The sequence below is a fragment of the Octopus sinensis genome, linkage group LG10 (assembly GCF_006345805.1).
Source record: "Octopus sinensis linkage group LG10, ASM634580v1, whole genome shotgun sequence".
In the NCBI taxonomy this organism is placed as follows: Eukaryota; Metazoa; Mollusca; class Cephalopoda; order Octopoda; family Octopodidae; genus Octopus; species Octopus sinensis.
Genome location: NC_043006.1, coordinates 24,632,812 through 24,650,456, shown reverse-complemented (window position 1 = coordinate 24,650,456; position 17,645 = coordinate 24,632,812). Strand labels below are relative to the sequence as shown.

General features: G+C 36.7%; 1 protein-coding gene across 7 annotated transcripts in view; it reads left to right on the top strand.

Moving 5' to 3' along the window:
* The first annotated feature begins 328 nt into the window (after positions 1-328).
* The window catches only part of LOC115216500 (phosphatase and actin regulator 1), a 343,004-nt gene continuing 325,687 nt past the window's right edge, over positions 329-17,645 (top strand). For 3 of the 7 annotated variants that reach the window (XM_036506364.1, XM_036506361.1, XM_036506366.1), the window contains exon 1: positions 332-887. In XM_036506364.1, coding sequence (XP_036362257.1) covers positions 758-887 — 130 coding nt within the window. In that variant the 5' untranslated portion in view covers positions 332-757. Of the gene's footprint in view, positions 888-17,645 lie in introns of all 7 variants that reach the window. The other 4 variants (XM_036506369.1, XM_036506363.1, XM_036506370.1 and 1 more) reach the window with 4 other exon arrangements.

Here is a 17,645-nt window from a genome sequence, read left to right as displayed (position 1 = left end):
AACTATAGAATTTTCTCAATAAAGCTAAGAGAAAAAGATGTTTTATATAAACACATTCTACCAGTATACGAAGTTTAAAAGTGTTTAGTTACGTGGAAATTATTTTTTAAAAAACTGCCGTTCAAACCGAAAAGATCCGTATAAATTAATTGTAAAAAAAAAAAATTCTTGTGGAAATAAAAAAAAAAAAATGCTTGAAATAATAATGTTGTTTTTGAGTAAGGTAGACCAATAAAGTGATGTATGGATGTAGTGAGGTAAATGAAATGAGAAATGCTGTAGTAAGAGGTAAATAGATAAGTATTAACGTAAGGAGGAGGGGAAAATACAAACTGCCTGGGATAGGTGGGAAAACGTTTAGGAAATATAGGTAGTGCCAAAGCGGATTTCAGTTGAATTTAAAAATAAATAAAATAAAATATAAGTAATAAAATGGACGAGACTAGTAGGAAGAAATAACCGTAAATTAATATCACACAAGCACAATGATTCGGGGAGAAATTCGTTCTATATTCGTTTCTCCTGTATAATATTTTCATTTTTTTCGAAGCACAAATTTCGTTTCCATTTTGCAATCGACTCATTGTCTATATGTGCGTAAAGTATATTTAATACAGACTTGGAAACAAAACATAAAAGCAATAGGAATGTATCTTATCTAGAGATAAGCGTAAAATATGCCAGTGTAGGCTGGACTCGAACGTAAAACTCCAGCAAGGAGGTGTGAAGGTGAAGACGGCGGAAGTGACCTCTGAAGATGGCTGACGTTGAAATGGCGACTGAAACAGAAGTAACAACAGTAGACGGTCGGGAATACCAGCGACAGAGGAGCAATAGCGATCCACAACCGGCTATAGAAGCTTTGAATGCATTGAATGTTCAAAACGGTGAGTTTTAGTAATGTTTGTCTCATTATGTATTTTAAGGGGTGACTTAAGAAAAAAGTAGGTTTTAGATTTGTGTCTACAATATGGCCATAATCTTAACAAACCTGCTTTGATATATAAATATAATATATAATGTATATATATATATATATATACATACACATTCGCGTGCGCACATACCTACTCAACCCTTACGTATGTACCTGTCTTTGTATGTATTTATCTACCCTATACACACGCACCCATAATCTCATACATACGTGTGTGCACACTAATATTTTTATGTATAAATACATACATATACAAATGTATATGGCCTTTATATATATATACACACACACATATGTATTTATATATATATATATATATATATATATATATATATGGAACGTCAGTGGATCATAAATCCAAAAAATGACCGGCCATTTAATTTAACATCCTGTAATATGTATATATATATTTCGAGTCTTGCTTCATTAATGTTTGTTTTTATATTATAATAAAAGCAATTTTATATTAAACTAAAGGATTACTCAATAATTTTGGTAGAGTAGAAAATTTATTATTCAACAAAAATAGTATTCATAATGGCTTTGAAGATTCAGCCAGCTAAGCCATATCGGCCAGTGCATTGATTGTATTGCTGGCCGAGACTTCGAAGTCACTGTCAATACTTTATTTGTTTACGAATAATATATAGTTAATTTTAAATGCAAGTAATTAGGACTGAACAGACACATTTATGAAAGAGAGTTTATAATAAACAGCCAAAGGTACAATGATCCACCGTTGTGAGGTACCCAGTTTATATATACTGCAATGGATTAGAAGTGCTTGCAAAACCTCTGAGTAGCTTCTGCAGTTTACTTGCAAACTAGATACAAAAACGAAGAATCTTTTACTTGTTTCAGCCATGCTTTGAAGGTTTTATAGTCAGACAAATGGAGCCTAGGACTTATGTTTTTTTTAAAGCCTAATATTTATTCAATCTGTCTTTTTTGCCGAACACACCAGCGCTGGTTGTCAAGCGATAGCGGGGGACAGATCTAGACACAAAACACACACACACATGACGAGTTTCCGTCTACCAAATCCACTCGTAAGGCTTTGGTCAGCTCAAGACTTCAGCAAAAGACACTTACCCAAGGTGTCACTCAGTGGGACTGAAATGGGTACTATATAGTTCGGAAGTGAGCTTCTTACCACACATCTACACCTGCACACACACACACACACACATATATATTCATATTCGGAATCCCCGCAATCGAAAAGCGGGGTTTCTTTAGAAAAAATCCCAAATATTAACCGAAAGGGGATGAGGTCCATGTCTTTTAACTCCGCGCACACGCACATACACACAGACGTTTTGCAAAATTCCTGTGTTGAAACAGATTGTATTTCTGGATGGTCATTTTATTTATTTATTTGCCAAATAAACACAGGCAATATATATATTTTTTCTTCACTCGTTTATTCTGTTCTTATTTATGTCTATTATCCATCGACCCAATGACAGGATCACAGACGAGTCTGGTCCTTTCGATGGTGTTGTCACTGGGTCGGTGGACAATGTACATAAATAAGAGTAGTAAACGAGTGAAGAAAAAATATAGTGCGTGTGTTTATTTAACATTAAAAAAATAAAATGATCGTCCCGAAATTCAACAATATATATATATATATTAATAATATTGTGACAACAAAAGAATGAATGGGACCTCGATATTATGTAAAATAGAGGAATTTATCTATAAATATAATATGTGTCAATTAGTTGGTTGTCATGATAAAAATTAGTTTCGGATATCGGGGCTGAAGTCTGCTCCGACATCTCTGAGATTTATTTGCGATGATGATGATGAATCATGAGGTGATCTACTTGGTTCGGTCCCACTTGTGACTTGTTGAAGAACTGTCTTTGCAAAATGATTGGGACTGATATCTTGTGATTGAAACTAGAGATGATAAACTGTGGCAACCTGCCGGATGCCCAGATTTGTCACGTACTGCAATACTGGTTCTACATGGGAATTACATTAAAGGTACAGATATTCAGGTGATTGAATATGTGAATGCTCATCATTGTAACTGATCAAGAATCTATCATGTCTGTATGTATAGAAATATATGTGTGTGTGTGGGTGTGTATATGTATATATGTGCACACATACATATTAGGTGGTTGTGTATGCCACCAAATTTCAAGCAGGGGTATAACAAAAGTTTTTCATTAAGATTTGTGATTAAATTAATGAGTAAGGTTAATATTTATAATGAATTTACCATTTTTGATGGGTATGCAGCACACACCTAGCATACCTGGAATATACGTCCCTGATACATACCTTTTTCTTCTTCTTCATCTTTTTCTTCTCTACTCTTCTCTTTCTACTGTTTCCTCATTCCCTAACCATAATTTTATCAACATTTAACAGTCTGTTTATATTTTCATGCACAATTTAAGAGTGTACCTTTGATGCAGGTCTGAGGAGGTGCTACTCTCATGTTTAAAATCGCAAATCTTATGTAAATTTTCACTTAGGACGTTTGCGTGCAGAGTTGGAGATCTATCTATCTATCTCAATCAATCATCTTCTCTGCTTCCTCCTTTATAGTTAAGACATATACTTTCATTTAACTTCCCAGTTGCAAAGAAACTTTGGTAGAGGATCTGTAGTGGTCTTGTTAGAGCCCTATTGCATTTGTTTAGGACTGCTGGGAATTCATCAGGGCCTGGGACTGAATTTAAGCTTATTTCATCTGTTGCTAATATTACATCAGTTTCCTCTTTTGCTGTAACAATAATCACCATCTGCATGTGTAGAGCTGTGGTGCTGAAAAACTATCAGCCATAGCTATTTGCAAGTGTCCCATCTGAGTTGTGAAAACACTTTTGATTTGACATTCAGTATTTCATATATCCTCTGAGGGTCAGCAGTCAGTGAGCCATTTTCTATGAAAAATGGCTCTATCTTGTACCGTACTCATTTGCAAACCTGTAGATGGCTTTAGGGTTGAAGTTTACCTTTCTTTTTTTTTTACAGCCCTGGCTTCTTTTTCTGCCCTCTTCTTTTCATGTGAGTGTTTAAGTTCACTTTCAATCTCAAGCAATGTTTGTTTGTGATAGGAGCCTTTGCTCTCCTTTAGTGGACCATTTAAACAGATTGCAATCTTTGCTTGTTGTCTCATTAGAATCTTCTTATCTTTGGGGATTATATTTTGCTGTTGGTTTCGCATTCTCTTTGGAGCAAACTTACTACACATGCCATGCATGATTGTCATAAAATGCTGTAGCTTTATGTCAGTATCTTGCTTAGAAAGACTGATAATCAAGTTTTGTTCAATGACCTTTCTGAATACTCTTCCAGTCAGCTTTATGAAAGTTCAGGCTGGAAAGGAGTTGGGTGCTTCTAGTAACCTGTATGCTTGCAGACCAGACATTGTTAGTTGTATTAAGTTATGGGCGGAAAAAATTGTCAGTGTCACCTTAACATCATGGACGAATGCTGTGTTATTTGTGAAGCAGAGGTCCAAAACATTTACTACTTGTTGGGTGGGGCACTATTTGGGTGGTTGAACAGAGACTCTGCTTGCAGTGATATATCTGAGAGAAAGCAGCCCTCTCATTATCATTGTCATTTAATATCCGCTTTCCATGCTGGCATGGGTTGGACGGTTTGACTGAGGGCAAACCAGAAGGCTGTGCAAGGCTCCTGTCTGATCTGGCAATGTTTCTACAGCTAGATGCCCTTCCTAATGCCAACCACTCCGAGAGTGTAGTGGGTGCTTTTTACATGCCACTGGCACGAGGGCCAGTCAGGTGGTAGTGGCAATGACCATGCTCGAATGGTGGTTTTTATGTGCCACCGGCACAGGCCCAGTCATCCAGCACTGGCATCGACCATGCTCAAATGGTGCTTTTTACATTCCACCAGCATGAAAGTCAGTCAGGCGGCACTGGTATCGACCACACTTGTATGGTGCTTTTTATGTGCCACTGACATGGGTGCCAATCAGGTGGTACTGTCATCGGCCATGACAACAATTCAAGTGCAGTTTATTGCCCAATGATTGAAAGGTTCTCTTAAATGGGCTGGTTATGCTGCACTGGCATAGGCCACAGTTATGGTCTCACTTGGCTCGCCGGGTCTTCTCAAGCACAGGTCTCGGTTACTTATCATTGCCTTGGTGAAACCCAATGTTTAGAGGTCGTGCTTCACTACCTCATTCCAGGTCTTCCTGGATCTACCTCTTCCACAGGTTCCCTCTACTGCTAGGGGGTAACACTTTTTCACACAGCTGTCCATATGCAACACATGACAGTCGTCTCTCTTGCACACCACATCTATATATATAGATATGCATATATCTGTCTGTCTATATGTATGTATATATATATATATATATGTATGTATGTGTGTGTGTGTGTGTGTGTATTGTTACGGGTTAGACAAAGGCAACAGCAAATAAAACAACCACCTGTAGGATTTTAGATGTGTATTGATTGTGTATTGATATAAATGAATAGCATAAAACACACAGATTGAAGACAGCTCAAAGCTGTTATAATCATTCGAGTCCAAAACACAAGCAGTCACAAATAGTTTGAATATATATATATATCAGTTCTTAATGGATTTCCTTGATGGGAGTTGAAACTCCAGCAGTTGCTATAGAAGTGAGCAATCAAAACAAAAGGGAAGTCACCCTTATCGTTTTCTTGTGTTGTTGTTTGCAGTAGATAGAGACAGCAAAATAAAGGAGATGGACAGAATGATGCCAATGTTCTGCCTGTCATTTCAGCAGCCACAACAGAGAAAGACAGAATGACACCATTCTAAAGTGAGCCAAGGAAAGTTATAAATATCATAGTTGCCTCTTGTCATCTTCTTCATCTCACCAACTACTTTGAGGTCGCCCCTTTCTCGCCAACTCATTTCACTAACTGACTTTGGCTTGCTAATTTTCAATATTTATAATGATAGCAACATAGTGAGAAAGAGACATATCATAGCTCTCAAAACAATGGGAACTGCTGTAGGTATCTTCCTTATCAACTATTGTTTGTATAGGAGGGGTCAAGTGGGGTCAATACATAAATGGGCTTGGCATAGGCTATGTGTTGAGTGTTTCAGCTGTCAATTCTTGTTTCTCTGTGTGAATGTGTTGTGGTACTTCAAAAGGGAATTCTGTAGATTCAGGTTTGAACCGATATGCCTAAATGAAAATCCACCTTTTTTCTTTCCAAGTGAAACATTTTCGTGTAGCACTCTGTCCCCTCTTAGGGAAAAGGAAGTTTCTCAGAACTTTTCTGTTACAACAACAAAGATAGTACATTCAACATCATAAACAAAATATAGGAACATCAGACACAATGCTGATGCATCATCCAACATCAAGCAAATAATAATAATAATGTTCTGAATTTTTTCAGTTCAGGAGGTGCATCTGCATGAACATTGTCTTTGCTCTTAAAAGTTAATTCATTGTCCTGTGTCCCATAACATAATATTTCCTTTCCATGCATTTAAAACTGGATAACAGATGTGACCAAAACGGTAACAGCTATGACAGTTCCAACATCAACTTTTGGTGCCATAGTATGACGGTAATAGAAATAATCAGAGTAGTATTCCTCTGGATGATCCAGCATGTAATTGTAATCATTTCTTTGTTTGTCATCTTTTAAAATCTCATAAGCACTGGTTATCTTCTGAAACGTCAACATAGCTGTGGCTTTCTCCTTTTCTTTCTGCATTATTTCCATTTTCCATGGAATTCATCTGATATGGATGTTGTTTAACAGCATCACCTACATTTAAGTCATGGCTAATGATGTTAGTTTGGCCAGACACATCTGGAAATAAATGTGAGAAATCACAAATTAGATTTGGTAATTGAGTTTTCTGCTCAATGGACAAATCTGACAATTTCTCATCAAGGTGAGATAATATATTAGAATTTTCTGATTTAAGTGAAACATTACCACTAAGGACATCCAACTTCACATTGTTAACATCATCATCATCAACCTGTTCAATATTGTCTACAGTACAGTCTTTTTTTCTTAATGTAGCAACAAACCAAAATCTTGCTAACCCTCTCAAAAGGAATAATCTTATCAGCTAACTTCTGCAGCTCAGCATCCTTACCCTGTGCATTAATAAGTTGCTACCTAGAACGAATGTGGTCACCATCTGACACACTATCAGATTTAATCAAGAATACTTGAAGATACATCATCAGCCTCTACATGATAAAAAGAATGATTTATGAAGGCATCTGACAAATCATAAAAGAAATCATACCAGCTGAGTAGTCTTAGAAAAAATGTCCTTAGACATTGAACAAGTCACTGTACAAGAAGGAAAAATATCAGTAAAATCATCCTCCAACTTTCCTCCACTAAGGAACTCTCTGGAGAAACTGACAATAGGATCAGCACCGACTTTGGATTCCATAAGATCATTCCTGATCAACAAATCGACACCTGGAACTAGGATAGAGTCAAGAGCACCTACTTTCACCTCACTAGAAATTAAATCTGAATTCAAACTCATAAAATGGAGAGGAACAGAAAATTGCCACCTATACTCTGTAGCAAAATATCTGAGTCCACTGAAGACGCAGCACAAAGAGGCAAAACATCCTTCAAAATCAGGGACTGGAGAGCTTCAATATCCTGCAAAATAGAAATGGGCTATGGGGTAGACTTATCACCCATAAGTGACTCAGAACCTTTGTAAATGAAGGACAAAATCTCCTTCTGAACTATAGAATCAGGGAGTTTACAAACAAAACACTCCTCAGAAGCCCCCAAAAAGAAAGGCTTAGGTGCAACAGACACAAAAGCATTTGGGGGAACCTGTGGGCTGATTTTTATTCTTAACTTTGGAACATGCCGAAACCAAATGACCTGGCCTCCTGCAATATGGACAAACAAGACCAAAACCAGTGGAAGTTCCAGAATTAGACTGAGTTGGATGCGACTCCCTGTCTGAAAAATTTTAATTCGTCCTATTACCACTGGAATATGCATAACCTGAACTACCACTTGGGGAAAAACACTTTGGACCAGAAGATGACTACCTCGATGACCAAAAAGAACTTTCATGAGTCAAATAATAGTCATCTGCCAACATAGCAGCATTATGCAAAATATCAACTTTTTGTTCAACTAAATAAACTTTGAGGTCTGAATGAATACTTTGTTTAAAATCTTCCATTAAAATTAGCTGTTTCAGACTATCAAAATCTGTGACCTCCTTAGAACTACACCACATATCAATAAAGTTTCCTTCTCCTTAGCAAACTCTACAAAAATCTCATTGTCCCTTTTATGAGCATTCCTAAATTTTTTATGATAAGCTTTGGATGCTAACTCATAAGCTTCCAGAAGGGTCCTCTTAACCAGATCATAATCCAAACTTTGCTCCACAGATAAAGCCAAAAATCAATGGTGAAGCCATCGATAGGCTACCTCAAGTCCCCGTTGAGGAGTCAATGGACGTCGAACCAACTTTTTGAGGAAATTCTGAAGGCATGCCACCCACTGTACAGCGGCAAAGCACCTTGTCTGGACTACATCCCAGCTGAAGTATTCAAAGAAGGCAGTATGGCCCCGACCAGGAAAATTCACCAGCTGTTTCAACTCATCCGGATGCATGAGAGAGTGCCTCAAGACTTCAAGGATGCCTCCATCATCCACCTCTACAAGCGAAATGGAAACCACCAGGTCTGCGACAATCATCGCGGAATTTCACTGCTGTCCACCACAGGCAAGATCCTGGCTAGAGTTTTGCTCAACTGCCTCATTGCATACCTAGAGCAAGGACTCCTACCTGAGAACCAGTGTGGCTTCCAGAAAGAGTGTGGGACTATCGGCATGGTGTTTGCTGCTAGACAGCTGCAGGAGAAGTGTTGGGAGCAGAACGTCGACCTCTACTCCACCTACATCGATCTGACCACGGCCTTTGATACCATTAGTAGAGAAGGTCTCTGGAGAATCTTGGCGAAGTATGGATGCCCCAGAAAATTCATCACCATCGTAAGACAACTACATGATGGTATGTTGGCAAAAGTACAGGACAACGGAGAGACCTCTGATACATTCGCTGTCTCCAACGGAGTGAAACAAGGATGTGTCCTTGCTCCCACCTTGTTCAGCCTTACGTCCTCAGCCATGCTGAAAGATGCTTTCAGGGATACAGACATAGGCATCGGCATCAAGTAGCAGTCCGACGGTTCAGTCTTCAACCTCATGAGGCTCAAAGAGAAAACCAAGGTTTCAGTAGATACCGTTAACGACCTGTTCACCGATGACTGCACTCTCAATGCTGCCACGGAGTCCAACATACAGCACAGCATGTTGACTTGTTCTCTGGTGCCTGCAACAACTTTGGTCTTACTATCAATACAAAAAGGACTGAGGTAATGTATCAGCCAGCTCCAACCAAGCCCTACGTTGAACCCAACATCACCATCAACGGGCAGCGACTGAACACAGTGGATAAGTTCACCTACCTTGGCAACACACTCTCTAGAAATGTCATCGATGACGAAATCAGTGCCAGACTTGCTAAGGCAAGTGCTGCCTTCGGCAGGCTACGCAAGACCGTCTGGGATAGGAGGGGGATCACCATCATGACAAAGAGCAAGGTGTGCCGGGCTGTTGTTCTCACAATGCTGCTTTACGGCTGCGAGTCCTGGACGGTCCACCAGCACTATGCCCTGGAAGCTGAACCACTTTCATACAATACGCCTCAGAAAACTTCTCTGCATAAAGTGGCAGGACAGGATTTCAGATACCGAGGTACTAATACGTGCTAACCTGCCCAGCATCCATACCATCTTGATGCAGTCTCAGCTTCCCTGGGCAGGGCACGTAGCTTGCATGTCAGACGATTGATTACCAAAATGATTGCTCTTTGGCGAGCTGCAAAAGGGAAAGCGCTCACAAGGTGGCCAGAAGAAGCGCTTTAAGGACACTGAAAGCCTTCAACATCAACCATGACACATGGGAGCAGTCTGCTCTAGACAGAGTAGGGTGGTGATAAGCTGTTCTTTTGGAACAGATCAGATCTGTTCTTTGGAACAGATCAGAAGAAGATCTATGAACATTCCACAACATCCTCAACACACTGCACCCATCTATCAACTTCACGATAGATACCAGCCACAACGAACTTCCCTTCCTAGACATCAACATCAAGATACACAACTCCATCGTCACAACAGACATCTACTACAAAAAAACCGACACACTCCAATATTTAAATTTCTACTCCTGTCACCCATCCCACATAAAAAGAAACATTCCATATAGTGTGGCAAGATGCATATGCAGCATAGTAACCGACTCACAAACATGCCAAATAAGACTAAATGAACTTAAAAACTTCCTACTAGAACAAGGAATCTCAAGAGCAATGAAACTGGACATCACACAACTCAGAACTCCAAAAACGAAAAACAAAGAAAACATCACCCCCTTCATAAACACACACAACCCTGGAGTTAGCAAAATGTTTCAAATCATACATTCAAACTTACCAATAGTCCTACAAAGCCCCAAAATGGGAAACATATTAAACAAATATTTCATAAAAAACAGTAAATGCCAAGACAAAAACCTGACGAAACAACTAACAAGAGCGAAATTCTTATCAGAAACTAAAACCGAATTCTTTGTAAAAGAGTGCAGAGATGGTAGATGTGGGATCTGCAGTAATCCCACCTACAAATATATAGAGGGGAAACAAACAAATAAAATTTATGAGTGGTCACATATTCAAAGTAAATGCAGACATGAATTGCAAGACGCAGAACGTAATATACTGCATAACCTGTCCCACATGCAAGGAGATTTATATAGGCAAAACTGGAAATTCTTATATATATAGAATAAACTGTAGGTTTTGCAAATAGCGAATTAAAACTTGAAATGAAAACATTGAAGTGAATATATATTAAATTATCATTAATGAAAATAGAGGTGAGAGAGAGTGGGAGACTGTTGCAAATGAAAACAGAAAATTTTGCCTGCAGCAAATATTGTTTATTAAACATTAAAATCTACTCTGCAGTGAATGTAGTGAATATTTAAATTAGTAAAAAACTTGTTGTTCAAATATTCAATAAATTTCAGAAATCAAAATTACAGGAAATTTCCAGGCAGTCAAGCCCTTAATAATTTGCTTTATTTTAGTAACTGTTACATTCTTAATTAATAAACAGCTTTCTCCATTATAATTTAAGATAGTTTTGGGCTCTAAATTCCTATTTGTATTTATAAGAATCCCAAGAGCCAGTTATCCATCCATCTCCATACATTGACTGATAAGTATGATTAATCAAAACATTTCACACACATACAAAACACACTTTGCAAATAACTTCTTGAGTGATCTTCTAAAAAAAAAAAACTCATCAAAGGATTTAATTCTGGTCAGCATTGTAAAGATTTTACTGACACAAACACTTGGCTATCATTAATCCATTGTCAATTTTCATTGTTACTCAAAGAATTTTGAATTCAAATCCATGCTTGTTTGTAAGAGAATAATTTTCTTTTGTCATTTAATTAGTGTTAAAAAATAAATTAAAGATGTTTATTTAGTGGTACTTACAGTAATACACTAACATGGTTTGGTATATTACTTTCGATTTATGTATATAATACATCAATGCCTTACATCTCTTTGGGCTTTTCATAATATAAGACTAGGGTCGATGGTATCGACTAAACCTTTTCTTTCAAGTTAGACTTGTGTCAAAATTAGAAACCGCATTAATGGATAGAGATACTTCAATACAATATCTGGGCATTGTTGGGACTGCATTAGCCTGGAAATAAGAAAGACATTTTAACTTTTTTTTTATCTGGGTAATATTTTGGAATAGAATTTCAAGTAGCCTTTAAAATTAGTGTGAATATCCTCCTAGCAGGATATTGCTTCTTCTAAGACAGAAACAAACATTCATAAACTAATCCTATTTATTAGTCATCACCATGTGCCTGCTATTTCAACTGATGTTTCAGTAAAGTTTAACATTCATTATATTCTTGGCTTTGGGATGACATTAGAACTGGATATATGCCATCTTTTATTAAATAATTTCTTTTATAGGTTCCTCATTTGAATTTTTACATTCTCTTGGCTAAGTGGTTTGTTGAATTTTTTTCTTTCTTCTTTGAGGGTTGTTGGGGAAATACTTTACACGTTATGGCAATTCTCCAACCCAGCTACTAAATTCTGTGGTTTGAACTAATTGAAGAATTATTAAGATTATTATATTGATTTCATTCTTTAATAATTTCCAAAATTTATTTTTTGCCTTTCTTTTTTTGATATTGTTTTACATTTTCAAAGTTTTGATTTATATTAATTAAATCTTTATTTTTAATTTTATTATTAGTGCTTAGTCTATAGATCCCTTTTCTATATATGGAAGAAATACTTACTTTGACCAAAAACAAGAGTGTAGAAAGGAGTGTTTAGTCTTGTAGGGAACAAGCAGCAGCTAATGCAATTTCTTTTCTTTCTCTCACTCACTCTATCTCTCACAATTTACTATTATCAAATCCTTTTATTTTATGCTTGCTCCTCAATATCTCTCTGTCACCCTTTTTCTTTGTCCCACACATTCTTTTTCATTGTCTTTCATTCCTCTTTAGCTTGCTTTGGCAAGCATAATCTCTCTAGAGTCAGTGCCACTATAAATGCACCCAGTATGTTCTGTGAAGTAATTAGTGATAGGAAGAGCATCTAACCATAGACAAAAACAGAACATATAAGTAAGATGAAATCCTCTGACCTATCTAGGAGAGCAGTGATTCCAAATAGGAACTAACTTGGTCAGTGACAACCCATCCTATCCATGCCAACAGGAATAGGATGTTGTGGCAGTGGCAGTTACAATGATGAGGAGGAACAGGGAGAGCTTTCTCAGATATACAGGTTTTAGGTTTTCTCTTCAATTGTCTTGGTATTTAGTAGTCTTCTGTTGTCTTGTATACATCTTGTTATATCAACTGAATAATAATTTTGCTTTCATCCTTGACAGACTAAACAGTTTACTCTCTGATCTGGTGTGAAAGTAAACACCATCAGTTGATGTCCCAAATGCATGTTTCAGCATAACTGCAATGAAGATGCCAAACGGTGGGGGCAAGCACACAGCCTTGCTTCATGCCGCTACATATGTTGAATGCTTCCAAAGAAGCGCCATCAAATTGACTGATGCCTTTCATAAAAACATGAAATGATTGGAAAATACTGAGGTATCTTGGAGCACAGTCAATCTTGGCAAGAATTTTGAACAAATCATCTCTACTGACTAGGTCAGAAACCTTTGTGAGGTCAATGAAAGTGATAAAGAGTGGTTACCTTTGCTCTTGGCAGTATAGTTGTCAGAGAGAGAAGATTATGTTGATGGTGGAACGTTGTGATCTGAAACCACATTGAGATCAGGGTATACCTCAGCGATTTCCTGTAGACTGTTTAGGACTATGCGAGCAAAACCCTTCCAGACAATGCTTACTGGCAAGATGCCTCAGTAATAGTTAAAGTGAATAAACAATGTGATTAAAATATAAGTAATGATTACTACTTATAAAACTGTCAACTTTTTAATGTTTAACCCTTTAGTGTTCGCATTATTCTGCCAAAACAAGTGCTTTTTTATCCACATTGTCTTGAACTAACCATGCATTATCTTGTAGTTATGAGATTTTGATGAGGTAGCTGTTAATTTTTAAGATGATATTGTAGGGTTGGTGTGAGAGACCAGATCTGGCCAGTTTGAACAGAAAACAGGCAGAATACTTTTGGCCGGATATGGCCGGTTTAAATGCTAAAGGGTTAATGAATAGATGGATCTCTGTTGATGATAGGTATTCAGTTAACTGCTCATTGATTAGGGTCAAACAGCAATTACTTTATAAATTCAAACTCCTCATGATGTATGTACAGGGGTTGAACAGAATAATGGAAACACCTTAAAATTTCAATCAATTTTATTTTAATATGGGGTAGAACCGCCTTTGGCAGTTATTACAGCTTGAATTTTACGAGGTATGGACTTGCACAAAGTTTGAATTGTTTCCAAAGGAATTTTTGTCCATTCTTCAGCTAAAACAGTCCCCAATTCTTGTAGTGATGATGGTGGAGAATATCGACTCCTTACTTGTTTAATAATATTGAGATCTGGGGACTGTGGTGGCCAGATAAGATGTTCAACTTCACTAGAATGTTCATTGTGCTGTTCAGTAACAACTTTAGCTGTGTGAATTGGTGCATTATTATCCTGAAAGATTGTGTTTCCCTTTTGAAACAGTTCTGCAACTATAGGATGAATTCGATCAGATAAAATGCTTTGGGCCGGTGGATTTCCAAGATATAGCCCTCCAGATCATCACAGATCCTCCTCCATTTTTAAGGCAGTCTGGGTCAAATGCTTCTTTTGGCTGTGTCCACACATATACTCTGCTGGTGGTCAGAATTCTGTACGTTTTTACTCCACTCCAAATGCTTTGCAATGTTTGTTTTTGAAAGTAGTGGTTTTCTGATTGCAGCTTTGTGCAACTCCCATCAAACAGTTTTTGTGGAAACTGGGTTCTCAAGGTGGTCATTAAGCTCTGCAGTAATTTTGGGAGCTGTACTTTTGTGATCCTTTCTAACAATTTGTGTAAGAGTCTGACAGTCCCTATCTGAAAGTTTTGGTTTTCTTCTGGAGTTTTATTTCGATGAGGTTTTTCCCGCTTTCTCAAAGCTGAGTTGAAACTTTCATTTGTTCATATGCAAATATGTGTTGGATGGTGATATATTTGAGGCAGGGTTTTATAGCTAGATGCACTTCCTATTGCCTCTCCCATCTGTTTTACTAGAAAGGGATTTAAAAAAAATTTCATTTGTCTTTGAAGGCACAGTGTAACTAATTTATAAAGTGAAGAAGGAGTGTAAACATTACATCTTGCTCAGACAGTGACAACTGAAGTGGTAGTGTGTCAATATGCATGCAGTGTGTGTGTGTGTGTGTGTGTCTGTTGGTTGACACTGGGCTATAAAATGTTCACTTGCTGAAGGTATCACACTGGGATGGGAAGTGATTTTAACCACACACCATGCCTGTATTTAAGATCATCATCATCATCATCGTTAAACGTCCTCCTTCTATGCTGGTATGGTTTGGATGGTTTGACCGGAACTGGCCAGGCAGAAGTCTTCAACATATTTCTGTGTCTGTTTTGGCATGGTTTTTACGGCTTGATGCCCTTCCTAACACCAACCACTCCACAGAGTAGGCTGAGTGTTTTTATGTGGTACCAGCACAGATGAGGTCAGTTTTGGCATGATTTTTACAGCTGGATGCCTTTCTGGATTGGATACTTTTTAAGTGGTGCTGCACAGGCAGCATCATATTTGTAAATGTTCTTGCTCTATGTTTTTTTGTGCATATGTATGAGGGAGAGAGGGAGGGGGGACATGCAGACTACTACACAAACAGTTTTAAGGCCTGTTATTAAGTGTAAAGAGGAAGAACAGCCATAGAATTCTGTTGTTATCAGGGATTTGAAACTCCAACTCCAAACTATTTTACACTATATCTCAAATATCAGTTGTTGATGTTATCTCAGACTAAACCAATGAGATTTTTTTTCTGGTCAAAACCAGACCGCCTGGAAAAAACAAACATTGAATGCTTGATGATCATCAGACAAAAACAGATTACCAAATTCTTTGACAACATCAAAATGACTTTAACAGAAAATCAACCAACCAGAGCGTGGAGCACTGGACCCCCTACTGGTCAACAGGGAATAAAAATATTCCACAAACAAATGATTTCATGGGGAAGTCAACTGAACTTTGCCAAAGCAAAAAATATTTGACCAAAACAAATGACATCACATAATTTACAACCAATCAGAACTTGATCCTTTACTGTAGTCAACAAGGAATGAAAACATTTGACAAACAAATAACATCATCAGAAAGTCAACCAAGTAGAAAGCTGGACTTTGCCAAAACAAAACTATTTGACCAAAACATCCATGAGAATAATAAACATCATCAGATTCACAACCAATAAAAATTTGATCCTTTCCCATAAAAAAAAAAATATATATATATATATTCTAAACAATTTCAACTTAAAATATTTCAAATTTTAAACCAGTGACCAGCAAGGAAGAACTTCATGTACTGTGACAGAAATCAATGAAGCACTCCTTCATGCACTATGACATAAAATGTAAAAAACCTTTTTTCTTTCTCTCCATCTTTTTCTGTCTCCTTTTTTTTTTATAAAAACCGTCCAACCCATGTCAGCATGGAAAGCGGATGTTAAACGACAATGATGATGATGATGAGGATTTTCAATAACTTCACAGCAATTGAACTTATAAAATTCTCTTATGGATTAATTGTTGTTAATAAAGAGGATCACTAGTTTCTTCCGATTGCAGCTTTTAATGTATTGTACTTTTATTAATTTGTTTCACTGTCACTCATTTTATTCCTTTATAAGGGACAGAATTGTTTGTTCAAAGGCAACCAATAGAAATATAGCATCTAGATGGAATAGGCTGGGACTGGAATTTGAAAGAATCTTAGTTAAGAGAAAATAGTTTCTTTCAAAGTGTATAATTTCTGTTTGCAGGGTTGTTGTCATTGTCCTCCCCTTCCTCCTCCTTCTTCTTGATAATGGCAATAGAGGGTGAGATAGGCGTTATTCATAGTTTCACAGCAATTAGTATATTTTATTTCTAGTGAACTGCACTTTCAATGTAGCATGCTACGTTAAAGAGGGCCAAAACATTTTCCTGGTATTTTCAGAAAATAATGTTTCATGTGAATGATATTCCCTCATCACTACAGTTAAATCTGATATTGTTTAATGAGGAATCTGTGTTCAAATCCAACTAAATAATTATTTTCATTCTGTTCTCAATAGCTTTCAATCAATTCTAGTTGTCTGTGTCTTCTGTCTAGCAATTATTTCCCTTAAACTTTACTAGCATTTGTAAATATTCTTGCTAACATATCAATAATTAAAAAAAATTAGTGTGTGTGTGTTTATGTGCGTGTTTTGAGTAATATTTTAATATGATTAAAAGCCATTTTGATTATAAATTTTAAATATATATATATATATAATATATATATATATATATATATATGTTTTACATTGATTTGATATTGTATCATATATTCCTATGTATGCATATGGCAGTAATGCTGGCGAGGCATGCAATATGAAGGAAGCTTCAACATTAATAGTGGAAAACATAAAATAGAGCTGTAAGATGAAATGCAATTATGTTATAAGAACTTGCTTTTATAAAGCAGTAAAAAAATTACTGGCTAAATATGACTAATAAAATTTTATTTCATATATATATATATATATATATATATATATATATATATATATATATATATATATATATATACACACACACACACACACATGTTTACAAATTTGTGTTGCAAGATTCCATATGTGAAGTCATGTGTTGAAATAGATATTGTATTTTAGGATAGTCTTTTTTTTTTCAAAATAAACACAGGCACTGTATATTCATTCTTCACTTGCTTATCACTATTCTTATTCGAACTCATGTCTGGAATAAGAACAGTGCCTGGAAATCTTTAGTCACACATCTGTGACTTCCTCAGCAACACTTTCCATCTTTGTGTTTGCTCTTGCTGTTCTTCCATTCTGTTCTATGATGTGTATCCTTATATATGC